At 38.4% G+C, this 27,896-nt stretch overlaps 6 protein-coding genes across 8 annotated transcripts; 3 read left to right on the top strand and 3 right to left on the bottom strand.

Annotated features, from left to right (window-relative positions):
* Nucleotides 1-81: 81 nt before the first annotated feature.
* LOC105186110 (probable ATP-dependent RNA helicase DDX23) lies at nucleotides 82-4,701 on the bottom strand. 2 transcript variants are annotated; one of them, XM_025298797.1, is made up of 10 exons: nucleotides 4,389-4,701; nucleotides 3,216-3,881; nucleotides 2,770-3,105; nucleotides 2,056-2,478; nucleotides 1,854-1,980; nucleotides 1,612-1,735; nucleotides 1,417-1,532; nucleotides 1,014-1,274; nucleotides 725-899; nucleotides 82-469 (listed from the first exon to the last, which is right to left on the bottom strand). In XM_025298797.1, exons 1-10 carry the CDS (start codon nucleotides 4,445-4,447, stop codon nucleotides 246-248), a joined length of 2,511 nt encoding a protein of 836 aa, XP_025154582.1. In that variant the 5' UTR covers nucleotides 4,448-4,701; the 3' UTR covers nucleotides 82-245. The 2 variants fall into 2 exon arrangements, with proteins under 2 accessions (XP_025154582.1, XP_025154583.1); XM_025298798.1 differs by lacking the exon at nucleotides 4,389-4,701 and adding an exon at nucleotides 4,039-4,055 and having other exon boundaries at nucleotides 246-469.
* Nucleotides 4,702-6,297: 1,596 nt separating this feature from the next.
* LOC105186107 (pentatricopeptide repeat-containing protein 1, mitochondrial) lies at nucleotides 6,298-8,849 on the top strand. Its single transcript, XM_011146089.3, has 4 exons — nucleotides 6,298-6,547; nucleotides 6,677-7,950; nucleotides 8,019-8,324; nucleotides 8,689-8,849. Exons 1-4 carry the CDS (start codon nucleotides 6,460-6,462, stop codon nucleotides 8,791-8,793), a joined length of 1,773 nt encoding a protein of 590 aa, XP_011144391.1. The 5' UTR covers nucleotides 6,298-6,459; the 3' UTR covers nucleotides 8,794-8,849.
* vir (VIR_N domain-containing protein) lies at nucleotides 8,838-14,079 on the bottom strand. Its single transcript, XM_025298808.1, has 5 exons — nucleotides 13,988-14,079; nucleotides 13,803-13,915; nucleotides 13,271-13,637; nucleotides 9,363-12,996; nucleotides 8,838-9,275 (listed from the first exon to the last, which is right to left on the bottom strand). The coding sequence occupies exons 1-5, from the start codon at nucleotides 14,039-14,041 to the stop codon at nucleotides 8,983-8,985; spliced, it is 4,461 nt and encodes a 1,486-aa protein (XP_025154593.1). The 5' UTR covers nucleotides 14,042-14,079; the 3' UTR covers nucleotides 8,838-8,982.
* A 3,603-nt stretch (nucleotides 14,080-17,682) lies between these two features.
* On the top strand, nucleotides 17,683-18,763 carry LOC105186105 (ribosomal RNA processing protein 36 homolog). The gene is made up of 3 exons (XM_011146087.3): nucleotides 17,683-17,844; nucleotides 17,931-18,441; nucleotides 18,516-18,763. The coding sequence occupies exons 1-3, from the start codon at nucleotides 17,803-17,805 to the stop codon at nucleotides 18,653-18,655; spliced, it is 693 nt and encodes a 230-aa protein (XP_011144389.1). The 5' UTR covers nucleotides 17,683-17,802; the 3' UTR covers nucleotides 18,656-18,763.
* Nucleotides 18,764-18,799: 36 nt separating this feature from the next.
* Nucleotides 18,800-24,079, top strand: tst (superkiller complex helicase subunit twister). 2 transcript variants are annotated; one of them, XM_011146085.3, is made up of 12 exons: nucleotides 18,800-18,916; nucleotides 19,040-19,139; nucleotides 19,224-19,527; nucleotides 19,699-20,359; nucleotides 20,460-20,691; nucleotides 20,772-21,025; nucleotides 21,113-21,233; nucleotides 21,309-21,587; nucleotides 21,672-22,564; nucleotides 22,647-23,005; nucleotides 23,097-23,275; nucleotides 23,485-24,079. In XM_011146085.3, exons 2-12 carry the CDS (start codon nucleotides 19,122-19,124, stop codon nucleotides 23,812-23,814), a joined length of 3,630 nt encoding a protein of 1,209 aa, XP_011144387.1. In that variant the 5' UTR covers nucleotides 18,800-18,916; nucleotides 19,040-19,121; the 3' UTR covers nucleotides 23,815-24,079. The 2 variants fall into 2 exon arrangements, with proteins under 2 accessions (XP_011144387.1, XP_011144388.1); XM_011146086.3 differs by having other exon boundaries at nucleotides 18,800-18,932.
* A 51-nt stretch (nucleotides 24,080-24,130) lies between these two features.
* On the bottom strand, nucleotides 24,131-26,013 carry Sec13 (nuclear pore and COPII coat complex component secretory 13). Its single transcript, XM_011146084.2, has 3 exons — nucleotides 25,603-26,013; nucleotides 24,876-25,263; nucleotides 24,131-24,521 (listed from the first exon to the last, which is right to left on the bottom strand). Exons 1-3 carry the CDS (start codon nucleotides 25,842-25,844, stop codon nucleotides 24,210-24,212), a joined length of 942 nt encoding a protein of 313 aa, XP_011144386.1. The 5' UTR covers nucleotides 25,845-26,013; the 3' UTR covers nucleotides 24,131-24,209.
* Between the last annotated feature and the right edge of the window lie 1,883 nt (nucleotides 26,014-27,896).

The raw sequence follows: 27,896 nt of genomic DNA, 5'->3' as shown, positions 1-27,896 counted from the left end.
CAAAATAAAAAGACTTAATGTCTGTCAAGTCTGATGTTGACATTTTCTTAACAAAGATGGTGTGATACCAATGGATATCCAGACTGGTTTACAATTATTTTACAGTTTACCGCTGCTTCTGTTCACCAACTGCAAATCTGATCGATTATTCGTATCTATGAAATTACCCTTTCATATCTTTCGGAACTTCGAATTCTTGGCCCATAAGTCAAACATGTCGAAAAAGTACGTAGTGTCGAGAGAATTCAAGCAAATATCTTTTCTTCCCGTCGTTTCTTCGTAACTACGGTTCCAGGCTTATGCTGCGCGTCAGGATGGTTAAGAAGCTCCGGTGGACAAGTAGATATCGGACTGGCGAGAATAGTTTGTTTAAGATCGTAAAATAGGTGGCTATCATCCTTCGTACAAAAGGAAATGGCAAGACCAGCTTTGCCAGCACGACCGGTTCGACCGATTCTGTGTGTGTAGTCTGTAAATAATGAAAAGATAAGACAAAGTAAGTTATAAAGTTAATTAATTTCTAATTGATAGAAATGTCTTCTGTGAAAAGTTAACTCTATACTTCTGTGACAATAACTACAGATAGGAATAATAAATTTTAACGAATATACTTTTGCTAAATAACTAAAAAAAATTCAATCTTGGAGTACTATCAGTATTATGGTACTGATGTCAATTGCATAAAAAAAATATGAAATGTAAAAAGTACGATATAAATGATCACCTTCGATAGTCTTAGCCATATCATAGTTGATGACCATTGATACATCCTTAATGTCGATACCACGTCCAGCAACGTCAGTGGCCACAAGAATATCCTTGCTACCACTTTTGAGTGACGCCAAAGCGTACTCTCGCTGCTCCTGACCCTTACCACCGTGCAAGGTGCAGGCATTGTACTAAAATGAAAACGACATATTAGATGGCCATGAACAGTTTGTCTTCGTACTTTTTAAATATAACCAACGTCACAAATATTCGAGTAAGTTACAGGGGGAAAGCAAAATACATACTCCTAATTTCTCCAAACCTCTCGCCAAGACATCTGCACCCTTCTTCTGATTAACGAATATGATAACAGGTGGTTCGACACCTCTGCTGAGTATCTCCATTAGTTTCTTTCGTTTATCGGCCTCGCCCATAATATGAACTATCTGCTCGGTACGCTCGGTAGGTTTGCCAACACTACCGATGTACACGACCGCTGGTCTTCGTAAATAAGTTCTAGCTAACCGTTCCACAGCAGGAGGCATCGTAGCAGTAAACATCACTGTCTGGAAAATGCAAGCATACGAGCATTAGGCAATTTGTGATTTTATTGAAGAAAATTAGATTGAATAAGACTCGATGAAATTTACACTATTCGATATTTAGCAATGGAGAAGCACATATAACTAACTTGAAGATTTTTCTTACTTGTCTGTACTTCTTCTTTGTATTGTAGTTGGCCAAAAGTTTTTCTTCGTTCTCCGCATCTTCATTATCCGGTTTTAGATTCGTCACAGGCATATACTCCAAAATTTTTTGAACATCTAAAATAATTATATTTGTTATATTAAATCATATGATTTAGAAATTGTAAAATAGATTACGTGTTCTCGACTTATACACCTGGTTCAAAACCCATATCTATCATCCTGTCAGCCTCGTCCAGCACAATGTAAGTACATTGGTTCAATACGAGATACCGGTTTTCCAAAACGTCTATCAAACGCCCAGGTGTGGCGATGACAATCTAGAAAGAAAAATAATTAATTCAACACTTTGAATTTGTCAGTAGTTGTTGATTCCACATTATGTAATTTGTAGAAATGATGAAATCCGACATTGATAATTCAATGGCAGAGACATACCTCACAACCCATCCTCAATCTGAAACCTTGCTCCTCTCTCGAGAGACCACCCACTACTACGACAGTCCGAATGCCTAATGGTTGTCCGAATTTGTTAGTTTCTTCTTCTATCTGCTGTGCTAATTCACTACAATGCATATGCAAAATAAGTGTTAAGAATAATCCACGAAAGAATAAGACCAAAGAAAGAAGCAATCAGTACCGTGTAGGTGCCAAAATAATACTATAGGGTCCTTGATCTGCCTCCTCGAGTCGTTCAATCTTTGGTAGACTGGTGATCCATAGTAGCAATGGAATTAAGAACGCCAGTGTTTTACCCGAACCAGTCTCCGCAACACCAATAATATCACGATTCTGCAGACCGATGGGAATCGCCTGTCGCTGAATAGGAGTGAGATCTTTATAGCCGACCTTATCGATAATGTCGAGAATTTCTTTGGGGAAGCCAGACTCCTTCCAAGATCGTATAGGATCAGGAATGCGACCACCCTTGATCGTGATGTTGTAATCCTCACGGAAAATACGCCAGTCGCGTTCAGTCATTTCGTTTAGCGCTTTTTCAGACCAGTGTCGGTCATCCCACTTTTGCTTCTCTTCTTTTCGTTTTACTTTTTTTAATCTCATTCTTGAAAATATAAGAACAGAAAAAGATGCAGAAGATATACTATCTCCAATATTCAAGTGTAAGTAGAAACATTTTAATTAGCTTGAATATATAAAAAATACTCAAATATTTTATATTTTATAATTTATATTATATTTTATATTATACTCAAATACTTCATATTATACTACAAATACTTTATATTATAAACACAGAAAAAAATGTCATAAATACTTATGTTAAAGATGAGGTTCTCTTATATTTTTATTTCAATGATTATATTTTTATTAATTGTTTGATGACAAAACTTACTTTTCTTGTTCCTTTTCAGCCTCTGTACGTCTTTTCTCCAACAATTCACCATAGAACTTGCTCTGGTCCCGTTTCTGCGCCTTAATGTCAATGCCTGCCAGATTACCTCTACCAAAGAATTGCACCTGGTGTCGTTCCTTGTAAATGTTGTTATAATCCACAGATGTGTCCTCGGAAGTATCCCAGTCAAAAACAAACTTACGATCATTTAGTCTTCTGACCCGACGCTTTTTTTTCACCAGACCTAAATATCGTTCCTTAATGGCCTCTACTTCTTTTTCCTTATCCTTATCTTTAATCTCGTCCTCGCGCGACCGCTGTGTATCTCTTCTCCTACTATAAATATAAAACTTTCTTAGAACAGAATATATTTTTAAACTAAATTAAGTTTTAGAAGCACTTAGAAGAAATTAGAAAATACAAATAGAAATATATAAATGAGATACCTGTCTCTATCATCCCATTCTCTCTCTTTGCTGATATTATCATTGTGAAATAAGGATTTGCGTTCTTCCTCCTGTTGTTTTCTTATTGCTTCAACTTCTTTTTGACGTTTCTCCAATGCTAAAGCAGCACGTTCTTCCTTACTGAGAAATTTTGGCTTAGCCCGAGCTTCCTCTTCTGCCTTCTTTTTGGCTAACAGTTCTTCCAAACTCAATGGCTCTTTTTTTGGTACAAGTTTAATGTTATCTTCTGCCTCTTCCTCATCCTTTTTGACATCGTTCTTCAGGTCCTTCTTTAAATCATCTTCATTGATAAGTACAGGACTCTTTCGTTTCTTGTCATCTTTGGATCTGTCCTTGACATCTCTACGTTCCCTCGAACGATCGCGATCCCTCTCTCGCGATCTGTCACGCTCGCGTGATCTATCTCGCTCTCGAGATCGTTCCCTTGATCTAGATCGCTTTCTGTCCTTCTTACGGTCTTTTGATCGACTTCTGCTGCGCCGGCGATCACGTCGCTCTCGATCGCGCTCACGTTCCCGATCACGATCACGAGAGCGACTTCGTCGAGTGGTTTTCTTATCGTGAGGCATTTCGAAATTACTTGTCGTGTGACGAGACAAATTTGAGGTTAAAGCGCTCAGGAGAGATGCTGTTAGACTTTGTCGACTAAAATAGACAATTATGTCATCAAATAGAATAATTAGATTAATTCTTTTATAGAAAAATCCTAGTTTAATGTTAAATGATTCATATTCTTATTGCACTAAAATTATTTCACAGTTCGTCTTTCCACTTTGAACAAATCGAACAAAACAAACATAACCTTTTTTCATACAAAGATTGTGTTCAGAAAACAAAATGCTCACTGAGCGCTTAGTAAAGCTAGCGGCACACGGTGCTTGTTTTCGTGCTTGATTGCTTGCTGGATGAAAATACTGCGTTCTGATTGGTACATTTCCGAAGATGGACGGAAATGCACCAATCAGAACGCAGTATTTTCATCCAGCAAGCAATCCAGCACGAAAACAAGCATCGTGTGCCGCTGGTTTAACTATTGGTCCTTAAGCCCCTTGCACAATGCCAGGCAACAGGCAATAAGAATAAAAATAGACCAATCACAATAGATTATTCTTGTAATAGTCACAGATGTCTATACTATACTAGATTGCTAACTTCTCAAAAGAGCTGTGTCCTGCCCATTTTCCGGTTCGGCCATGAAGACCGCCAAGCATGGCGGCGGTGTGTGTTTGTAGTGTGTATGTGAATACCCGATGCGTATGTAGTAGTGCGTGGTAGTGCGTATGTGACACTTGATGTGTCTACTACTATTTATGTTAGTAAAACTGCAAATCTACAAACGAGATAATGCCGAATAAGTATTGTAAATTTCAAAAATACGAACAAGAAAGAATATCATTTAAAGATGTGTGTATTAATAAGGTGTTGCTAATCTAAGTGTTTGGTAAAGGTTAAAATTAAATTGAATATATACAATTCAAAATATGTCAAAGTATTTGTATTAATATTTTTTACATATATATAAAGAATAAAATGCAACTTATGTGTTATTAAGTAATATTAATTTTGTAAATTTGTGTCTGTTACTTGCAGGATTTCTATCTTTCGTTGTTTTTGTAAGTGAATACACTCTAATATTAATAATATTAATAATATTAACATAATATTAATAATATTAACAATGTTTAATTGCAAGATAACCCTCACATATTACAAACCTCGAACATTTATTATATATAAATGTATTCTACTTATTTAAATAAGTGATATCCTTTTTTATTCGTATTATTGCAATTAACAATGCAACATGTACTTGGCATTATCTCGTTTATATATTTGCAGTTTTACTAATATAAATAGCAGTAGATACGACACATCAGTGTAGACACATCAGGTATCACATACTTACAGTACAGCATTACTACACACGCATCGGATACTCACGTACGCACTACAAACACACACCGCCGCCATGTTTTGGCGGTCTTCATGGTTCTGATTGGTGCATTTCCATCCATCTTCGGAAATGCACCAATCAGAACGCAGTATTTTCATCCAGCAAGCAATCCAGCATGAAAACAAGCACCGTGTGCCGCTGGTTTAATAGTAATATGCGCATAACCTAAAAAGTTAGAATTGATATTTATTTATTCCATAGACATATATAATAGACTGAGCGTAGCGGGTTTGGCAGAACGGTGAGAGAGGCAAGATATCGGGGAAGTTTTCTTTCCTTATCTGCGCAGGTCGAATGCGCAATCGTCTAGTGACAGCCAATGGCACAGACTCATGACAGCAAAAAATACGCATAAGCGTAGTTATGTACGGTCAACAAGATATGTGTAATATATATATGTGTAATATTTTTCTTCACTATTGTTAACTCTACTTTATCGCCTACTTTCCGACCATAAGAAATGTCTTGTATGAAAAAAGTCTGACATGAAAAAATGTCTTGTATGCTAAAATGTCTTGTGTGCTAAAATGTCTCAAACTAAGTAACAAAACTTTATTCTGTCTATCGACAACTCTAATAACATAAACTTTATAATATATTAAGATGAGTAAGGTATACCATCTTTTCCCAATTTTGTCCAGATTGCCCTTCATGCCATGCGTTATCGTACGACAAATGTTGAATCATGACCAACATTTCGTCCGACATCGGACGATGACGGACAGCCAAGCTATCCGATAATACGAAGTAAAATCCTGCTTTTTGATTGGTTGCGGAGCGTCGTACGATGTACGTCGGATGCAGTGTGAATCCAGCAACAGGCTTTTGCATAACACATAATACATAACACATAAGAGAATAAACCAATTAGTTTTCTTCATTTCCCTTCTCAGGACAGAAATGGAGAACTTTGATTGGTTGATTCTCTTATACGTTGTGTATTAAGCCAGCGGCACACGGTGCTTGTTTTCGTGCTGGATTGCTTGCTGGATGAAAATACTGCGTTCTGATTGGTACATTTCCGAAGATGGATGGAAATGCACCAATCAGAACGCAATATTTTCATCCAGCGAGCAAACCAGCACGAAAACAAGCACCGTGTGCCGCTGGCTTTATGCGAAAGTCTGTGCTCTGGCCCTGGAGCTCTGAACATGAGAAAAATAAGAAGTAATTCCAAATACTGGAAATTGACATTTTCTGTAAGAATAAGTGGGATTAATTACATTAAAACAAATAAATTTTCCAAATACAATTATCTATAATTACAGAATGATTTGTCGAAAACTTTGCCAATCATTTAGGTTAAAAAATGTAGGTTATATCGATGATTTGAATCAATTTATTTACAAAAAGCAACGTAAGTAAATAATAAATAACAAATATATAGCATTAATAATATTCTGCCTTCTTCCATGTCCAATTATCTGTTTAAGCTCAAAATTAGACTTAACAGTGCAAACAAAATAAAAAAATTAATTCTTTTAAGCTCTTGTATTACATTGCAACGCAGTCAAGAATGAGTATCTACAACTCAGATTGCAACCACCAATGGTCAATTTTTGTACTCATGAGATGCCTAAGAGTGCCAATGTTTTTGGAGATATCTCAGGCAGGAAGTTTGAAAATGTTAAAATGGATGAGTTTGAGCAGGAGCAAGAGAAATTTGAGGATACTGAAGCTTGTATTCCACATCGACTAAAACCCAGTATAGGCCAATATGGACAAATGATTAAGTCATATTTGTCCAAAAAAGACATTGACTCTGCTCTGAAAGTGCTTGATTTGGTGAAGGAAAACCGAGACAAACCTACTGTATATATGTACAACCTTCTGATGCGAGCTCTCTCTATGCAGGGTGATCTAAAGAAATGCTTTAGTTTATATAACAAGTTAAAGAAACGTGATTTAAAACCAAACGAGGCTACTTACACTTGTTTGTTCAATGCATGTGCCATGTCGAGTAATAAAGAGTTGGCTTTGGAGCATTTAAACAATCTACGACAGTCAATATACGAAAAGCAAATTCTGCTAAATCAGACTCACTACAATGTCATGATAAAAGCATACAGTTGGCATAATCAAATTGGTGAAGCGTTTCGATTAGTAGATGAGATGATGGACAATCGTATTGGTATAGGAGATTGCACTTTTAACTCGTTATTTCATGCTGCAATTACAGATAAGGAGAATGGTCTGAGACATGCTCTGACAGTATGGCACTTAATGTATCGTTGGAAAGTCAAGCGCTCTTTGACTACATATAATCTGCTTCTAAGAACAATAAGAGATAGCAAATTGGGAAATGTGAAAATTGACAATGTTCTTCTCCCTGGATATGAATCAACTAAAATCTTGTTGAAGGAAGGTGTCAAGCCAGATTTGTTATCATCACCACCCATTGTGAGCACGTTATTGCTATTGACCAGGACAGAACAACAAAATGTTACACAACATTCTCTTGTTGCAACAAATGAGCAGAACCTTCCACAGGAAGCATCAATAAACTTAAATAATACGTTTATGAACAATCGCCTAATTTTATTTGGTGGCATTGAAGGATTTTTAAATCGAATGGCCTCTGATGATGTTAAACCAGATGCCAAAACGATTACGTTGTTGTTAGATTTAATTCCGAATACAGTGACTGCTGAAAACTTGCTGCTGAAAATTGCAGATGAGAAAAATATTCAGTTAGATATTGATTTTTATAATATGCTTATCAAGAGGCGTAGTATACGATTTGAATATAAAGCTGCAAAGGTAAGGATTTATAGATTAACATAATATATTATCGCTTAATTATCACATGATGCTACTTTATAATTTAGGAGGTGATACAAATAACAGAAAAGAAGTCGCTCCGTCCAAACGTGATGACGTTTGGAGTTCTGGCACTTGCTTGTCAAGAATATTACGACTTCAAAGAATTTTTGGAAGGAATAGAAGCTTTCGGTTATAAACCCAATGTTATAATCATGACTGCTCTTCTCAAAACAGCTTGTATTAAGAACAATTTAGGATGCCTCTTGTTCGTGATGGATTACATGGTGATGAATAAAATAAAACCTAATGAACAAACTATCAAAATATTGAAGGAATTTTCAAAAAAGATACCAAATATGCGGAAACCAAAGGTGTGTAGAATATATATATAAATTTGTATTAGTTATATCTTTATAGGGAAATATGGTGCAGTAAAGATATACTTATAAGTAAACAAAACATTTTTAATAGCCTACAAGAAAAATAGCAACACTAAAAGAAAAAGGTTAATATACGTACAAACGTAAATATACAGTAGTATTAAAATAAATTACTTATTTTTCTAATAGAAGAAAGAGAGAAAACATTTTATTTTATTCATCTTTTTATTAATTCTTCTATTTTTTACTTATTTTATTTAAAGTAATGTGTAGTAAATATTTTAAAAAATCTTGATAAATTAAAAAAATATATTCAAAATATATACATATAATAATACATATACTTTCTTTGTAGGGTAAAGGCAAATTACGGAAATTGAGAAGCTTAGAAAACAACGTCTATAGATTTGAAGAAACATTCTCTAAATGGCAAAAAAAAATTGAAGAAAATAATTTGTAACATATTAAAAAATATTATTTCTATAAAGAATATAACACATGAATTTCTTTGGTAAATTAATTTTCTTTTAACAATTTTACCTTGTCAGGAATTTATTAGATGGCTTCTTGAATTATTTTATAGCATTATTTAGATATTTTCATGCAATTTGAGGAAGAATAAGAACTGGGAGCAAACAGGAAGAGTAAATTAACGAAGATACGGAGGACGAGTTTCCTGCGCCCACGGTCGACTTCTGGTTCCACTATTGATAGCGCGCGGTGGACATGTTCCACGTATGCTAAGCTTATTGTAACCAGTGGGACCCGTTGGTTGAGCGCCGCATGTTTCCAACGCTACGAACTCGTCCACATGAAGAGATGGTGGTCTCGAAGTATTAGGTGGTCTGGATCGGAAAGGATCAGCTCCTCTACCCACTCCTCCACCCACTGGACCACCTCGCAATGAGTTGGTGAATTGATTTCGACCTCGTACCGGTGTCACTAGAATAACAAAGTAGTTAAATAATATAAAACGGAAAATGACCGATGAAAATCCGTTGAGATCTAGAAAAATGTTAAAAATCTTACCAAACGGCTGTTTTGATTTGGCTATTGGAGAGCTCTGCTTCTCTGTTCTGCTTTCTTGTTCCTCATCCTGGGGTTTCGATTGCAGAGGTTGAGTGGCATCATCGGGAGGTGCTTTAGAGCACAAATTCTGCGCCTCCGCCAACAAATTAAAGTCAGCGGGCAATAATTCAGCGGCAAGTGCCATCAAGTCCACCGTATTCTCAGTTTGTATTTGACTGGCTGTCACAAATGAGAATTTCGTGAACTGGGTTGGACTATCATTGATTGTTCCAGCACATCTTTGCGAGAATTGATTTAGCAGAGCTTCTGGAGTAGGCAATAGCGGTTCCAACATCTCCGGGATAGGTTCCTTCTCCTCTCTCTCTTCGGCTTTCAAAGTCTCCACTAGCTCCTCCGCGCGCTTCAGTTTCTCTATGGGATGATCGTTCCTCTCCCAGGAGATCAAAGAAGCTAATTGTTGTGTGCGTAGATGCAGGGATCGTCTCTCTGAATCGGAAGCAATCAAATTCTCCAAAAAGGTTATGGTCAGATCAACAAGCGAACATATCTCGGGATTTTCTAAAGTAGACACATGATCCAACAACGCGCGTAAGGCACCAGGATTGTTCTCCAGGCAACTCTTCACGTGATACAGACCGTAGTTGTGACCGATGAGAGACAGAAGAACGTGCAGAGTGCTCTCTATCACATCCAGCTGGTATTTCGTACTGGTGGCTAAGATTTCGATCAGAGCCGCGAGAATGGATAGTAAAGGTTCCTTGCTAGGTACTGAATGCGTCAGTTTCTTCTCAAACGGCTCGTTGTCTTCTTGCACGAGGCTTAGATTACAGTCGCATAAGGTCTCGAAGATACTGAGGATTTCATATTGTACACGAACTTCATTGCTGTTCTTCAGAGTGGAACACATCATCTCGATGACCGGTGGATACTTCTGGTCGGATTTCACTTGTGCTCTGGATGCAGGACTCGTCAGAGTTAATAAGGTAGCCTTCATGGGCGCGTGTCTGGCTAAATCGCTGATTAGGGCGAGAACAGGAACGTTATTCTGAGGAGTAGCTGCTAAGATACCATCCAACAGACATCTCCCAACTAAGAGAGCTGTTGGCGCCGCCAAGTCGCTCAACTGCTTGCAAACCGTGGACAAAAGAAGCAAAACTTCTCCGTTCCAACTGGCGCAGAGCAATCGTAGAGTTTCCGTGAGATTCGTGGCTTGTGCTTGCAGATGTGCGGACCAGAGCTTCCTCAAACCCAGAACTCTTGCCGCGTCCTCAGTAGCAGTCTCTCGCGGTGTCAAAACAGGCGGTAATAGGCGTGTCAGCAGTTTCAGACCCGGCACGAAATTGCAAGGACTGAGCGAGACCATCTTCAAGACTTCGCCCAACATCTGAGTCCATAAGGATTTAGCCACGTTGCCGGAGCCATCAGAGTCAACGGCTTGGGTGAATACCAGCAGTGTGCCTACAATCTCTTCGGACAGAGTTCGCACAATCAAATTTGGTGGCACGGCCTCGATCAAAGAATAGACACCCAACAACGGAACGACGGCCGTCAGATCCTTAAAGTCCGTCGCCATGCATTTGACAAGCCTCTCCAACAGCGCCCTGGTCAACTTTACACAGGGCAGCAAGAGGGCGACCAATGCCATACCCCTGCGACCAGTCAAGGCTGCACGATGAAGAAAAGGCTGTTCGTAAAATTCAGATACATTCGCCATCACGGCAACTAGGGCAGTCAGACCGTCAGCAGCGAAGAGCTGTGTCAGAGCATTCCTGTATTTGAGCTCGACATAGGGTTCCATGGGATCGACATCGTTGTTCGATGGAAAGATGAGATAATGCAAGATCCTGCATGCGGTGATCAGTTGACCAGGCAGAGACGCAGCTTTCTCTGCGCTCTTCCTAATAATCGTCACTAGCGACGAGACATCACTGTAGTCCCAGTGAGAGGCTTGAGCCGCGGTCGTCAAGTACGATGTCACGTCCCTGAGAACGGCATGCTCGCGAGCCTTATCTAGTATCAATTCCGCACGGTTCTGCAAGATCTCTACACGGTCGGAGTAACGGACGATAGCGGAGATTACTTCGACAGCAAACTCGCAGAGATTGGGATCCGACAAATAGGGGATCAGTATGTCCATATAGTCGCCTAACGGTATTACCTTGAGAATGGCGCGTAAGCCATCAGGAGAGACGAGAAAAGAGTGCAGACGTTTCAGAGTCATCCAATCGTCCGGCGTCTGTCTCAAGTGAATCAAACACTGCGCGACTTGAAGACGCCACGCTAAGATGGAACCAGCGCCTGGTAATTCGTATTTTAGAGCCTTTAACATCAACCGTACCACCTCGGCCTCCTTCAGTAAGTAGAACAGGCCTTCCTTCGTATCTGAAAGATGTAGGAGGAAGCGACGGATCAGTTTGATCACTTTCAAGTCGCAATTCGGTGAGGACAAAGTCAGCAAGAAGTGATGGGCTAATTTGTGGTACTCAAAATAGGCTACTAGATGAGCGCGAGGATTGCGAGTACGTTCTCGCTCGAATTCTATCTGAGCACCGGCCGGCAGCTGGCGTTTAGGCTGCGCCATCAATGTCGGCGCGCAAACATAGGCATTTATCAGCTCGGCCAAACCGAGCTCGTCAAACTCTTTTGTCTCTTCCAAATATTCGTAAACGTGGACTTTGCGGAGGAGCGAGCTCAGGGCGTATTTTAGTCTGGCTAACTTCACCGTATCCAACATCGTTAATGTGTTTCTATACAGATTAATCTTTGGATTTAGGAACTCCTGTACAATCACCGGACTGATTAGTGCGGCGTCAAGAGCTCGCAGAGCGGAAAGTTTCACTGGCAGAGCCACATTCTCACGCATACAAAGAGACAACAACTTGGACGGCGCCTCGACTTTCAATAGAATTTCCGGACCGATGGATAATCGACAGAGAGCTTCCGCTAAACGCACTCCCACCTTTACATGTCGCACCTTGTACGCAGGTTGCGGTTGGGCTCTAGCAAGTTCCATGTCTAAGCCAGCATTGACGATGTTGGTCAAGTCATTGACATTGTCTGTACTGTAGTAGAATGGACCTAATATGACACACAGAGATTCGCAATTGTGGACAAACGTTTCTTTCTCTTGACCAGACGCGTTGTGAAAGTGCGAGACTGATTTAGACAAGGGCTGAAGGATCTCTCTGATTTTCAATAAAGTTTCGTGATTTACATTAGGATCCTCCAGATTGCTTGGTTTCTCTAGATTGAGCAAATCAGGCGGCATCAATGCGTAGATCTCATCGATTTGCGCGGTTTCACACTCGAATTCGGCCGTAGACGGCACATCATCAGTCATTATGTCTTCGTCTGATAATATAGGCTCAAACGGCTCGCCAGTCTCAGGCTCAGCTGCTTCTTGTTGTTCTGCTTCTTCTTCTTCGGCAGAAATAGACTCGGGACTCAGAGAAATCAAGGATTCCGTAGGAGGAGAGGCCGGTCGTTTCGATGACTTTTCGGCTGTATTGCTGGCTGCCTCCTCTTCCCATTGTCCTGATTCTGGCTTTTCGGTGTCTGATGCAGTAGACCTGGATGGTTCTACAACTTGAATTGGTTGAACTGGTGGTGGTGGAGTTGCAGCAACACAGGTTTCCTGTTGTTAATAATAAAATTATGCAGTCAAACTTTAAGTTTTAAGTACAGAAAATGCTTTTAAAAAATAGAATCTCTAAAAAATATTTTAAATTGCTAAGGTCTTAATAATCTAAAGCATCTTTTAGATGTATCAAATATTTTCATGTCTCTGAAGTTTACCAAATACTCAGTATCTTTCAGACATTTTTACAATGTTTATAGATATTTATGCCATGTACGAAATAGTTTGGATAGACTTAATCATATTACTAAATCATTAATGAATCTCTTACTGATGAATTTGTTTGGTGCTGGTTCTCATAATACCACTCAGGTTGCTGTTCTGAAGGAGTCTGAGCAGCACTTTTAGGATTTTCTTCCAGAGCACTGACACAAGCAGTAGATCCAGCTGTTGAATTGTTGATCTCTTGTGGATTGTTCAGCGACTTTGTCAGAGTACCATACACTGCTAATGTTATTGTGGTATACCATCCTCTTAGCACTAATCCATCAGTTGGTATTTGTTTTCGTTCACATTCCAGCTGGATATGAATGTTCTGCTTATATTCCAAACCACCCAGAGACTCAAAAGTAGATGCTCCAGGCTTACTGAGATCGTTTACAAAAAACTCAATTTCAAATTGAGAAGGATTAGTTGCTCTGTAAAGAAAGATCCTTTTTATCAATCCTAGATATCCACAATTAATTTAAAAAGAACAATAAGTCCTCAGAATCTAAATTGATAGATTTTATAGATATAATAAAATTTATAGATAGAAAATTTTGAAATATAATAGTATAAAAAGTAAAGTTTTTATCCATTACCCAAGACGTACTCCTCCTGGAAAGTCTGCTTGTACACGTGCACCTAATGGTATTATTCTTACTTCACTAATATAAACAGGCTTAGGGAATTGTACCAAATCCAAATTTAATTCCTAAGAATAAAAAAAATATAAAGATTTAAGATTTAATGATTTGTTATTATTATTAATCATATGTAAACAAACCTCTGAAATGTCGTGGGAGAATGTGTCAAAGAATAACAATTCGGTATTATCCATATTTTGTTATTGGTAAATTCCTTCACATCATATATAACCTAATTTGTAATAAACTTTTTAATAATAAGTTAAATACTAGAAATTTCTCGTTCTAATTCTATTTTAACTTACTCGTTTTTATTCTTCTTTTTATCTTATATTTCTTTGTTTTTAGATATATATCGTTATTTTTTATTTAATTATATCTGTGTAAGACCAACATGTTTCCTCATAGAACATATATTATTGATAGCTGTTGCACACAAAAACACGGTAATTATCATACAGTACAACAAAAAATGGTATATTATGTTATTAAAAAATATAATCACTGTTAATTATGCTATTGAAAATTAAAAATGTTGAATTCACCGCATCGAGTTGTACATATCACTATTTGAAAATGGAGAGTAGTCATACTATATATATACATACATATATATATATATATATATGACTTCTGGAGTTTACTAAAGATAATAGCGGCTCGTAGCGGGCACCTTGGAACTAATAAAAATAATGGATTTTCTATTGTTATTGCAGGAGCTATATTTTATATATTTTTACCGACAATTATCGCTTGATATGTGATTGAGTAAATATTTTGTGATATAATCAAACCTGTGTTCTATAGTTTATGTTAAAGTAGATATGTATATAACACACAGAACTTAAGCAGTAGACATAAACAATGAGCAAATCTACCAATCATAGTTGAAAACATAGTGGTGACTGTATATGACTGTATGTTCTCAACTGTGATTGATTAATTTGTTTATTCTTAATATTCTGCAGCAGTTTTTTGAATATATCCAGCTAAAAGAAATAAATGAACAACGAATATGAATGCAAATGTTCGCATTTATTTTTCGTCGGTTGTTGGTTTGTCAGGATCACTTTTAAAATTGCTGTACTATATGTTGCAGGCTTGCGATTAAGGTTAACAATGAATTAGCCGATTATATTACACATTAAACAGTTAACCTACACGTGATCTTTTCTCGTAATCTTATTAAATGATTTTATAGCAAACAAGTTAAAAGTAGTCTAAAGCCAGCGGCACACGGTGCTTGTTTTTGTGCTGGATTGCTTGCTGGATGAAAATACTGCGTTCTGATTGGTGCATTTCCATCCATCTTCGGAAATGTACCAATTACAACGCAGTATTTTCATCCAGCAAGCAATCCAGCACGAAAACAAGCACCGTGTGCCGCTGGCTTAACCTAGCAGTTCAGTTCAGTTCAGTTCAATATTGGCTCCGGGGGAATAAGGTTTCCCCATACGCCATTCCTTATGTCTTGTCTTCATGTAAGGTTACAGCGATTGGTGTGTTTCTTAAAAATTTAGTGATTTCCATAAATATAGCTATATTATCTGGTTTGAAAGCTTTTTCATGAATCAATTCGGGTCTTTGTTTGGTTCGCAGTACGTGGGACAGCTATCGCTCGATGATATCTATGCATATAAACACATTCCAATATGTGTGTGCAGCTGTGCCCGAACGAAATCGTTCTTAAGGCTCGTCTACAATAGCTGTAAGAGTAAGGCTGTAACGTAAGCTGTCAGCGAATGAAAATATTTCATTTCGTGTCTTGCAACCTTACAGCTTTACTCTTACAGCTAATGTAGACGAGCCTTAAGGCTTATTATAAGAATAATTGGTTATAGTTGATCCATTTCTTAAGGTCATTCTACAATACGTGTCGTAAGTTGTAAGCCATAAGAACTGACTAATTATAGCCGATTATTTTTGTAATAATCGACTGTGATTCGCCAAATCTTACAGCTTACAACTTACGACACGTACTGTAGAATGACCTTTAAGGCTCGTCTACAATAGCTGTAAGAGTAAGGCTGTAAGGCTGTAACGTAAGCTGTCAGCGAATGAAAATATTTCATTTCGTGCCTTGCAACCTTACAGCCTTACTCTTACAGCTAATGTAGACGAGCCTTTAAGGCTCGTCTACAATAGATACAGGACGCTCTTTTGTAATATAGTTCTATATCAACCCTACTTTAACCATAAAGCTCGACATTCAATTCACAGTAGAAACGGAGATATCATCACAAGTTAAACATTTTAAATTACTATATCTCCTAAACGGTTCAAGATACAGAAACGCATTCTTGCCACAATGTAGTCCTATACCAACCCTAATCTTACCATAAATTTCCATTCTCAATTCCCAGTAGAAACGGAGATATCAAAGGTACAAGTTGGAAAACTTTAACCTTCGATATCTCCTAAACGGCTAGAGATACAGGCCTGTTTCTTGCACCAAAACGTAGTCCTCTAAAAAACCTACATTTCACCATTAATTACGACTGTCAACTCCCAGTAGAAGCGGAGATATCAACGGAAAAGTTGGAAAATTCTTACTTTCGATATCTCCTAAACGACTAGAGATACAGGCCTAGTTCTGGCATCAAAATAAAGTACTCTCAAAACCCTACATTTTCGACTACATTGACGACTCTCTACTCGCAGTAGAAGCGGAGATATCGACGAAGAAAGGCTGGAAAACTGTAACCTTCGATATCTCCTAAACGGTTAGAGATACAGGCCTGGTTCTGGCACCAATTAAAGTCCTCTCAAAACCCTACATTTTGCCGTAAGTGGCGACTCTCTACTCCCAGTAGAAGCGGAGATATCGACGGAGAAAGGCTGGAAAACTTTAACCTTCGATATCACCTAAACGGTTAGAGATACAGGCCTGGTTCTGGTACCAAATTAAAGTCCTCTCAAAACCCTACATTTTCGACTACATGGACGACTCTCTACTCCCAGTAGAAGCGGAGATATCGACGGAGGAAGGCTGGATATCGACGGAGAACGGCTGGAAAACTTTAACCTTCGATATCTCCTAAACGGTTAGAGATACAGGCCTGGTTCTGGTACCAAATTAAAGTCCTCTCAAAACCCTACATTTTCGACTACATTGACGACTCTCTACTCGCAGTAGAAGCGGAGATATCGACGAAGAAAGGCTGGAAAACTGTAACCTTCGATATCTCCTAAACGGTTAGAGATACAGGCCTGGTTCTGGCACCAAATTAAAGTCCTCTCAAAACCCTACATTTTGCCGTAAATGGCGACTCTCTACTCCCAGTAGAAGCGGAGATATCAACGGAGAAATGTTGGAAAACTTTAACCTTCGATATCTCCTAAACGGTTAGAGATACAGGCCTCGGTCTGGCACCAAAATAAAGTCCTCTCAAAACCCTACATTTTCGACTACATGGACGACTCTCTACTCCCAGTAGAAGCGGAGATAAAAAATATAAAATATAATCTTCATGATATTAATCATATACAATCTCAATTCTTATTTTTTTTGTGCATGTTAACATGTTAATTCATGTTATAAATGCATAACAATGTGCGAGACCGTGCTTGTCAAGTATGCTATTATGGTTGTAGCACGGACATAAACCGTCTGAAAGTGGATGTAGCACTGACAGCCACCAGATGCAGGTTTTACCGTCGAGACCTAAAAGTGGATGTACTATCGTAGTTCCCCTCTTAAAATGAATGCAGATAGCGCCCATTCCCAGTGCGAAAAATCGGTGTCGCCGAAAACGCCGTGTTGGCCGCTTTCAGTTTCCTCTCTGGTTCTACTGAGCGCGGTCAATGTTTGAGGCCTACCAACCTTATAACTAAAACCAAAGTTTTCAAAACCAATTTCAGAACAGACCTTCGATTAATATCGCCGTATAAATGTAGTCAATGTTGGACGTAGTCGCGTGATTTATTATTTTATGTATATAATTGTAATTGCAAAATGAGTGACGAAGAGAAGTTACTTACCGAAGACAAAGATCATGTAAACTTTTAGCATGAATTTTGAACGAGTATTATTAGAAAACATATTAGTTATTCGTAATATCCTTTAAATTATTTGTGTTTTAGGTTCAAATCCGAGAAGAGTTATCACAGATGAGTTTTGAAGATTTACAGAAACTAAAGGACAAATTAGGAACTAAAATATACAAAGAGACATTATTTGGAAAGAAAGAGGTGATTAAAAGACAATTCAAACGAGAGAATAAAAACAGGCCACGTGAAATGTCTGCTAAAATACCAGTATCTGGATTAAGAGAGGTAGTCAAAGTAAAAAAAGTTGTAACTCGAGATCCTAGATTTGACAGCATGTGTGGTACATTTAATGAGAAAGCCTTTAAACGCTCCTATGGATTTATCAGCAAATTACGTGAAAATGATCTTAGTACTCTAAAAAAAGAATTAACACAAGCTACAGATCCAAGAGTGATAAAGAAGATAAAATATCTTATTCAAAGAGTTGAAAATCAATTAAGGGAAGAAAAGAGACTAAAGAAAAAGGAAGGAAAACAACAACAGGAAAAAAAGGAACTGATGGAATCTATTAAACGAGGAGAAAAACCTGTTTTCAAAAAGAAATGTAAGTTATCAAAGAAAAAAATCTTTAATGTTACTCTAGCTGACTTATTATTTTATTTCATTTATTTCCTACAGCTGAGAAAAAGGTTTTGGACCTTATCTCGCAATATGAAGAACTGAAGGAAACAGGTAAACTCAAGAAGCACATTAAGAGATTACGGAAGAAGAATATACACAAAGACAGAGCAAAATTAAAAATTAGTGAAATGGAATAGAATATATGTATATGTACACATGTATATGTACAATTATGTAAACAGGATTTGTATGAAAAATCCATGTTATAACTATTAAATGTAATTAAAATGGTTATTTTTTGCTAATATTGTGAATAAGAGTTTTGTTTGTGTTAGTTTATTCTTATTTCACTAGATGACTCTGCTGTTGCGGTATGTCAACATCACGTTGTTTGTGAGGTTAGGTGTATGTCAATTATAAGACAACAAAGACAAAGTAAATTCTGCATGACTATCTAGGTTGATAAATGACTGAGTATAAACAATTTTTGTTATTAGCTAATTAAATAAAGTTTTTAAGATTATTCTTTTAATGAATTTTTTTCCAATTATGTTAGAGCAACTTTTATTATGATTCTATAGGTTAAATAGTATGAGAAAGAACATCTTAATATTATTATTTAGTAATATATTATAAACGAAGAAGGTTCGTGAAATCAACATAATGAGTAACTCAGTAGAGGTAATAATAACTTACAGTCAGATATGTGACTTTATGTAATAACCTATAATTTAACATATAATTTAACATATCAACTCCTTACAGCTGGAACCTCCACCTATTTGGCCTGATATTGAGTTAGAAATGCGTGAATATATCGAATATCCTGAACGATTGCCAATACATCAACTAGACAATGCCCAATGTTATTGGCCGCGCAAGCCAAATATCCCTTCACTCTTGGAATATGATTTAGCTCCAATTGGTACAACACTAAAGTTTGATCGTGATCCGGTAACAGGTAAAATTGGCGAGATGCAAGAGATTGTCTTACTGGGTGCAGGAGAAACTGCAAGAAATTCCATGTCTATGACTCGTGCACCTGGACCACTCATGGATGGAGTTCGAGGTACTTTGATCTTGTCCAAAGTGATTACATATCAAAATTATATTATATATTATAAAAATATTAAATATATTAAAACAATATTATAAATTAAATATTAAGCATGATTCACATTTTAGTAATATTGTTTAAAACAGATATTATATATTATCTTGAACAATATATTTTTCATAGGTAATCCCAGTAATATTCCTTTTTGGCCTGGTGGTTTTGATGAAATTATAGTACCTGAGAATGAATTTGTGGAGGATATTGATTTTGAAAAGAATTTAAGGACATTGGCTAAAGGATTTAGTTCAGGTTTACAATTCCAAAGCGATAATTGTACTCCAATTAATTGTATCAATAATATAGAGGAAACATCTGTACCAGTATCAGTATCCAAAAAACCTGATGAAATAAAAACTAATAATGATAATATCAATTTAATGGCTGTTATACACGAGGAGGGAAATTCACTTGGTTCATGGTTGTTAACTGAGGAGACAAAAAAAGAGAGCGTACAATCTTCAAGTGATGATATTCCCTCCATAGAAGAGTTCTCTACTTTGTCTGACGAAATAAATATACCTGTTTTGAAGATATCAGAGAAACGATCAGAACTGGCAAAGAGTGAATGGGCAGAGCAATTGGATGTATCTGCACCAGTGACTGATTTCGACAAGAGAGTACCTGACCCAGCAATTACGTTCGAATATGAGTTAGACACTTTTCAGAAACAAGCTATCCTTAAGTTGGAGGAAAACTGCAATGTGTTTGTGGCTGCACATACATCTGCAGGAAAGACTACCGTTGCCGAGTATGCTATTGCACTGAGTCAAAAGCACATGACGAGGTATAGCTGCAATATTGCTTGATACTGTTGTTGTAATATCTATCCATCTAACATTAACTAGGCACCAGTCTCCTATTCGTGATCGTTTTTATCATTTTAGGGTGATTTATACATCTCCTATAAAAGCACTATCAAATCAGAAATATCGCGACTTCAAGAAGAAGTACGAAAGCGTTGGATTATTAACGGGTGACTTGCAGATAAATCAAAACGCATCGTGTTTGATCATGACAACGGAGATTCTACAATCAATGTTGTATTGTGCGTCGGATGTCTTACGAGACTTAGAATTTGTGATATTCGACGAAGTGCACTACATTAATAACGAAGATGTAATTAATGCTTTTTTCGTAACGTTACTAATGTTCTCATGATTTAACAGTTTGCATCGAATATCTCTGTGTACTTTTAGAGAGGTCATGTATGGGAGGAAATAGTTATTCTGCTGCCACAAACTATCAATATAGTAATGTTATCTGCGACTGTACCGAATCCAGTAGTGTTCGCGGATTGGGTTGGTCGTATCAAAAAGCGAAAGATGTACGTGATTAGTACTCTAAAAAGACCGATACCTCTTCTGCATTATTTATACACCGGAACTGACGGTAAGACTAAGGATGACAAATTTTTGGTGCTCGATGGCAATGGTCAATTCTTATTAGATGGGTAAATTACTTCTTTCTGTCTCTATATGTAGTTTTTGTTCTTGAGAAGCATGATGTATATCTTAATATCTGCTACACGATAATTTAGATGGTTCAAAGCGACAAACGCGTCCAATAAGAAGAGCAAGAATGCAAAAGATTGTAGAAGAATGACTCCAAAACAAGAGGAAGTTTTATGGAGGGCGTTCATAAGTCACCTTAACAGCAACGTATGTCATCCGACCGTAGCTTATCTAAGTAGAGCTTTCGCGACGATGATCTCTGTAATACCGTCAACATTGCAGGATATGTTACCCGTTGTTGTGTTCACACTGTCGAGAAAGCGTTGTGACGTAAACGCTGCCACATTGAGAAATCTCGACTTAACGACCGCGAGGGAGAAGCATCAAGTGCACGTATTCTTTCAAAATAACATAAAAAATTTGAAAGGTAGCGATAGGGAATTGCCGCAAGTACTTATGATGCAAGAGCTCTTGCAGAAAGGAGTGGGTATACACCACAGCGGGATTTTACCGATCCTGAGAGAAATCGTAGAGATGTTGTTCCAGAGCGGCGTAGTGAAGGTAGTTTTGTAGTTTTGTAGATCGGGAAAAGGCGCCTCTTGTATCTCCAGAGGAATAACGGAATCGCATCTTACTATGTTTCAGTTATTATTCGCGACGGAGACTTTTGCCATGGGAGTTAACATGCCAGCGCGCACGGTGGTGTTCGATTCAATACGGAAATTCGATGGCAATCAATTTCGTACTCTGTTCCCGACGGAATATATACAGATGGCCGGTCGTGCTGGCCGACGAGGTCACGACACTACGGGAACAGTGATGGTAATGTGTAGGAACGAGGTGCCGCACTTCAACGACCTGAAGCCAATGATGTGCGGAGGAGCGCAGACCTTGGAATCGAAATTCAAAGTCACCTATTCTATGCTGTTGAACTTGAGACGAGTGAACGAGTCCGTCACTGTCGAGGCGATGATGCGCAAGTCGTTCAAGGAATCGCCGTTGGCTTCGCAAGAAGCGATGTACACGCACGAGCTACGAAAGCTGGAGCGGGAATTATCGAATCTGCCGACTTTGACCGATATGCAAAAGATGCTCTCGACATTTCATCAGGTGGCGGTGGATTATCTGGAGGACATTAAGTTTCTGAACCCCTACATGTTCGAACCTAAAAAGGCGGCGAAGAACTTGACCGAAGGTAGAGTGCTGATCGTATCGTACGCGAATCATTACAACAAGATAGCTTTGTTACTGCAAGTTGTGAGCCATAAAAATTCGAATGAGTACAAGGTACTGGTGCTTGTGGATGCAAAAGCGTCGGATTCCGAGGTTGCGGAATTCAAGGATCCGCAGACTTACGAGAAGTGGTGTGAAATTATCAATCTGACTAAGAAACGGATATTCGTCCCAAGCAATAATCCATCACACAAGGTCCTCAATGTATCAGCGTGGCATATTATGGCGGTGACTAAGCACCAGATAAAAGTCGATTGCTCCTTGGTACTGGCCGATTGGGAAAAGAGACAAATATCACGATTTAAGTAAGAAACATACAACAGAATATACGAGGTTGCACGATGATTCTCGGCGCATTTATTATTCATTTGCTGTTTTCTTCCTCAGAAACGATCTACCAGGACAGACGTGCCAGATGGCGGTTCAAGAACTGATGTCTCTGTCGTTGAAAGCCGGCGTATCGCCAGAAATTTTATCTCCGTATGTTGAATTTCCATTGAAGAATGACTTACGATTACGTATGCAACATAGGAACCAGCTAAAGACTGTTCTCAACAACATGAAGTGCACGTTAATACCGAATTTCGAGGAACAATTTAGGCCTGTGTTTGAGCGGAATCAACTCGAGAGCAAGATGCGACAGCTGCAGCTCAAACTCAGCGACGAGGGAATGACGTTGTACCCGGACTACATGAATATGCTGACGCTCCTCAAACATTTGCGATACATCGATAGCGACGAGAGGGGTTCGTATCACGACAAGAATGTATCTGCTCGTACGTAATTCATTTCTATGTAAACTACATATTTATTTACCGTATGTAAACACAATTGCAGTCGCTCTGAAGGGAAGAGTCGCGCTACAAATGGGCAGTAACGAATTGCTCATAACAGAACTGATTCTGAAGAATGTGTTGACCGTTTTACAACCGGCAGAAATAGCAGCGCTATTATCGGCACTTATCTTCCATCAACGTACGGATATCGAGCCGCAACTCACGCTAAATCTAATCAACGTACGTATCCCCGAATTCTTTTCTCTTCTAATAATCAACAAACGCGAAAAGGGCCAGATTTTAATGGATTTCGAAACATTCGAAATGTATACTTGTGCTACAGACAGTTTTCAGGTCATTCAGGTTTCCGTTAGTCCTTTTTCTACGCTAGTTCCAATTATCATAACCATTCGTTGTTTCTTCATCGAACAATTGACGTTATCTTGCAGGGTCGTAATGTAATGAAAGAGGTGCACGCCGAATTGGAAGCTCTGGAGCAAAGTCATGAATTGTCGACACTGTCACCATTGAATTGCGGCCTGATGGAAGTTGTTTACGAATGGGCACAGGCGAAGTCATTCGCCGAAATTATGAAGAAGACTGATGTCCAAGAAGGAATTATAGTTCGTTGTATACAGCAACTCGGCGAGACTCTGCGGGATGTCAAGAACGCGGCTGTGACAATAGGCGATCCCGTTTTAAAGGAAAAGATGGAGGAGGCATCGACTGCGATCAAACGCGACATAGTCTTTGCTGTGTCTTTGTACACGCAAGACTAAACATAATTCAAATAACGTTATTTTTAGTACTCTGGCTCAATTATTGTATTTTTATATAAATTAAAAATTAAGGAATGCGGATACAGCATATACAGAATATAAGAAATGTTTTTTTTTATGTCTATATAGATCGTAGTATTCGGAAGTCGCATATGATATCATCAGCAGACATTATATATCAATAGAGCATCGTGGTATTTATAATCAAAGTAAGGTTATTATATTTTGAATGAGGAACTTTCCTTTGTGGATACTAGAATATTAGCAGGAAACAACTAAAAGCGCTAGCAGAAATTTTCTAAGAAATACTTGATAGTACCGTCAAACAACCTGTATATTAATTTACAATGCTTACTTGTACAAAATAATGTTACTTTACATCCTCATAAGTAATATTACAATGCGCGCTGATCCGCCGTACTGTTCAGATTGCCTTGGCCCTTGTTCAGTTCAGAGATACATGCCCATTGTCCTTCGGAATTTTCACGCCACAAGGAAACTTTATTATCTCCGCCACTGACCGCCAAGATCCCTCCCGTTAATGACCAGCTGACGTTCCAAATTACATCGTCGAAAACATTAAGGATGTTCGGTATCCAACTGGCGTAATCGTTGGATGTCCAGACGACCACGCGACGATCTTGCGAGCAGGACGCTAAAGCAGCTCGGGATGGTCCAACCGCTGGTGCCCAAGCTACATCCCGAACCTATAAATCCGACGAAGACCATACATTTAGACACATGAATATTACGATATAGAAAAATGTATTGATATATATTTTTATTAGTGTTTTATACCGCTGCTATTCAGATTTCCGAATATTTGAGGACCATGGATATTCGAATACTTGGATATTTATCAAATTTCAGAATTCAGATGTAAACTTTGATTCTGTTGTTGGATTAACAGAAGTTGAATAATCATACAGCTAAATACTTGAAAGTTTGAAATAGCAAAATTAAATCCAACTTTCAATAAATATCTCGAATAATTCGAATATCAAAATATTCAAATAATCTAAACAATAAGAATTTTAATTTTCATTCCAATTGAAATGTACCCAATCGCTATGCGCCTCCAGCTTATTTTCTTCCACCCATCTGTCACCTTCTTCCTTCCAAATTTTCACTAAATTGTCGCAGCCGCCAGTGGCTAATCTTTTAACAGGACCGCTCCTCTGTTGCGTCGCGTTGGCATCGAAGCCGGAATCGATCGCGGGACACCAACTAACCGCGTTACAACCGATGGTGTGAGCATTTGGTATTTTTTGCGTGTGCCAAGCATCTCCAGTGTTTGTAAGAATGGAGATCGACCCATCTGAGCTGCCGCATGCCAAAATTAAACCAAACTCGTGCGGTGCCCACGCGACGGAATTGACAGACGAATCATGACCTGTGTGTTCGTACACTTTTGTCCATTCTCCGAGTTCTTTCCAGATGATCACTTTCCTGGAGAAACGCGCGAACATATGTTAGTACATGTGTTATATTGTTGAATTTTTTTATTCAACTAATGTTAAGTTTGGTACAGGGATAAGCTTGCTATAGTTGCAGGTTGTTGCAAAATTGCTACATTTATAGAAATTTGTAAAAAAAATTATTACTACTGTGACAAACTTATCATAACTTTAAGATACCAAAAATTTGTCAAATACTTATACCAGATTGTAAAAATTCAAGAGGAACATTAATACGGCGATGCATTTGTTGTGAATTGTTACGACACTACGAGACATCACTAAAACCGAAATCTAGAAAAGCTCTTGGAAAAGAGAATCAGCAGTGTACCTGTCATAACTACAGGACGCTAGAAGATTGCCAAACTTGGGATGTGCCCATGCCACTTGCCATACGGGGCCGATATGTCCTTTGAGTTCAGCGACCAAACTTTGGTTGCCGTTTTTCAGGTCGAATATCTTCACCGAGTTGTCGCTTGAGCAAGTAGCTAACCTCAAACCGTAATAATCCATCTCGGCGTCGTGAATCATATCCTCATGGCCAGTGTCAACAGTATTCAAGACAGACACCATTTTGAAAGAATTTTACGTCCGTGCGTGACTGACGTTGTAATAAAATGAAAATGCACGAGAAGATTGGTCGTGAAACTGATCGTACATAAAATTAGGTTAGTTCATCCTGTCACTTACGTGGAAGCTCTCTCTCTCCCAAAATTTCTAGTTTCACGAACACATCAAGGCACATATCGTTCCAACGCCATTGACCGTTACGTGGAAGCATATGCGCGCGCATTAAACGTTCGATCGTAAAATTTCGATTATTATCGATTTTGATTTTCGACTGATATCGATTCCAATATCGGTCTCAATTCGATTAGTGTCGGATATTTTTCTACACTCTGTTACTTCACTTTGTTTCTCGTTGGCCTTCGTGATCGTTGATCCTCATAATAATGAAACTATGCATTATTTTTCGTAGTTGGAACAGAGTTCGCGTTGTCTCTGTTTACCTGCCAACAACAATCGAAGCATAGCCTTGGGGCAGCAGTTTTAAGAGAACACCTGGGGCCACACTTTGAGAGAGAAAGAAAGAGAGAGAGAGAGAGTTGTTTCTTTCTTCTTACGTACATACACTTGTTTCACATTTAAATATATATCCATTTAAGTACAAAAAGTACAGTTAAAACGGATAGATTTAAGATTACTTTCCGAGATTATTCTTTTCGTTCTGGGAGATCGAGACGAGCGGTTGTGTGTTGAAGTACTCCAGGAAAAAAGAAGAAAATAACGTAAAGTACAGCTTAGGTACATACATTAGTCTAGAATAGTTCTTTATCCGTTATTTGGCGTCTATGAGTTTAGCTTGAAAATAAATTCGGTTTTGGCCTAAAATGAAGATCGTATCGAATATTAGTATCGGTCCCCGCCATATTTAGCTTAGACGCGGGATGCAAATACAGATTCATATTTAGTTTAAATATTGTTATATTGTGACCGTTATATCGAGTACATCTCGGATATCTCTCGTTCTCTAGGTGAGCTGTAAATAAAAAATTACAATGTTGACTAAATCATTCACGTCTCGCAAATACGTGAGAGAGAGAGAGAGAGAGAGAGAGAGAGAGAGAGAGAGAGAGAGAGAGAGAGAGAGAGGGTCAAACGTACACTGCCTTAAAGGAATAGTGAGTATTATAACCTTAATAAAATTCTTATTGCTGCGAGAGATACTCAAAATACATTCAGGTGACCATCGTATATATGCTCATAAATGTATATAATTCTTGTTTGCACGGAGTGATTATATTGGTTCCGACCGGTGCGCTTAAATGTAATGATCAAATTTCTCTCGCTTACACAGTTAATAACACGCTCCGACAGTTTTGTGTTGCGAAAGAATAAAATTCAATCGGTGAATGTCGCGTCACTCGGTGAATGTAGTCGCATCCGGCAGAATTCGCACACATGACATCGACCTTTTCAAGACGGAACAATTTTATCATGACAAAGAATGACCTCGTATGTTTGGGTATTTTCTTTTTTAAAGGCTCGAAAGATTTTCGCGTTCCTCACAAACATGAAAGAGAATTTTAGAAAATTCTCAAGCATACGATACCGCGGATATACATATACATAAACCGCGAGTATTAAACCGGTTGTTTTCTCCGTTAGATTGAAAGCTGCGTCGCTTCCGTCTGGTTTTCCTGCCTATGAGACAAGTAGTCGCATGTGTACATACACACATGCAGCGTATCGTCACGAGAATGCATGGATAGCGCGCACATGTACAGGTATAGTTACGCATGCATTCACATACACACACATACACACGATGTGGACATTTACTATATGCTGGCGCGGAATGGAGCTGGCGACTATAAAATTTTCAATATGCTGTACGGTCGAGTGGCAGTTGCAATTAACGGTAATTACGTTTGCCCCCCGGGCCAGCGGTACGAAATCACAGCGCGGGAATTGTTTATCGATCGCGAGAGCGCGGCTACGACGAGGCGACGATCGCGCGCATTTCGAGTATAAGCGTAAGCAAACGCTCACGGAAGCAGAACGGAAATTGATTTCGCGTCAACGTCCCGCCTCGGGACGACAACGACGACAACAACGACGGGG

This window comes from Harpegnathos saltator, unplaced genomic scaffold, assembly GCF_003227715.2.
Source record: "Harpegnathos saltator strain DR-91 unplaced genomic scaffold, Hsal_v8.6 scaffold240, whole genome shotgun sequence".
Lineage (NCBI taxonomy): Eukaryota > Metazoa > Arthropoda > Insecta > Hymenoptera > Formicidae > Harpegnathos > Harpegnathos saltator.
This window is presented reverse-complemented; position numbering and strand designations above follow the sequence as displayed.

Coding starts and splice junctions, on each gene's coding strand:
- LOC105186110 (XM_025298797.1), bottom strand. CDS start 4,447: ATGCTTGGCGGTCTTCATGGCCGAACCGGAAAATGGGCAGGACACAGC. Junction 1,275..1,416: donor CAAAGAAGAAGTACAGACAA/GTAAGAAAAATC, acceptor TGCATTTTCCAG/ACAGTGATGTTTACTGCTAC. Junction 900..1,013: donor GAGGTTTGGAGAAATTAGGA/GTATGTATTTTG, acceptor TTTTCATTTTAG/TACAATGCCTGCACCTTGCA.
- LOC105186107 (XM_011146089.3), top strand. CDS start 6,460: ATGATTTGTCGAAAACTTTGCCAATCATTTAGGTTAAAAAATGTAGGT. Junction 6,548..6,676: donor ATTTATTTACAAAAAGCAAC/GTAAGTAAATAA, acceptor AATTCTTTTAAG/CTCTTGTATTACATTGCAAC. Junction 8,325..8,688: donor CAAATATGCGGAAACCAAAG/GTGTGTAGAATA, acceptor CTTTCTTTGTAG/GGTAAAGGCAAATTACGGAA.
- vir (XM_025298808.1), bottom strand. CDS start 14,041: ATGGATAATACCGAATTGTTATTCTTTGACACATTCTCCCACGACATT. Junction 12,997..13,270: donor AGCACCAAACAAATTCATCA/GTAAGAGATTCA, acceptor TATTAACAACAG/GAAACCTGTGTTGCTGCAAC. Junction 9,276..9,362: donor CAAATCAAAACAGCCGTTTG/GTAAGATTTTTA, acceptor TTGTTATTCTAG/TGACACCGGTACGAGGTCGA.
- LOC105186105 (XM_011146087.3), top strand. CDS start 17,803: ATGAGTGACGAAGAGAAGTTACTTACCGAAGACAAAGATCAT. Junction 17,845..17,930: donor TTACCGAAGACAAAGATCAT/GTAAACTTTTAG, acceptor TTTGTGTTTTAG/GTTCAAATCCGAGAAGAGTT. Junction 18,442..18,515: donor ACCTGTTTTCAAAAAGAAAT/GTAAGTTATCAA, acceptor TATTTCCTACAG/CTGAGAAAAAGGTTTTGGAC.
- tst (XM_011146085.3), top strand. Junction 20,360..20,459: donor AGTCAAAAGCACATGACGAG/GTATAGCTGCAA, acceptor TTATCATTTTAG/GGTGATTTATACATCTCCTA. Junction 21,234..21,308: donor TAAGTCACCTTAACAGCAAC/GTATGTCATCCG, acceptor TCAACATTGCAG/GATATGTTACCCGTTGTTGT.
- Sec13 (XM_011146084.2), bottom strand. CDS start 25,844: ATGGTGTCTGTCTTGAATACTGTTGACACTGGCCATGAGGATATGATT. Junction 25,264..25,602: donor GCGTCCTGTAGTTATGACAG/GTACACTGCTGA, acceptor GCGTTTCTCCAG/GAAAGTGATCATCTGGAAAG. Junction 24,522..24,875: donor TGGAGGCGCATAGCGATTGG/GTACATTTCAAT, acceptor TCGGATTTATAG/GTTCGGGATGTAGCTTGGGC.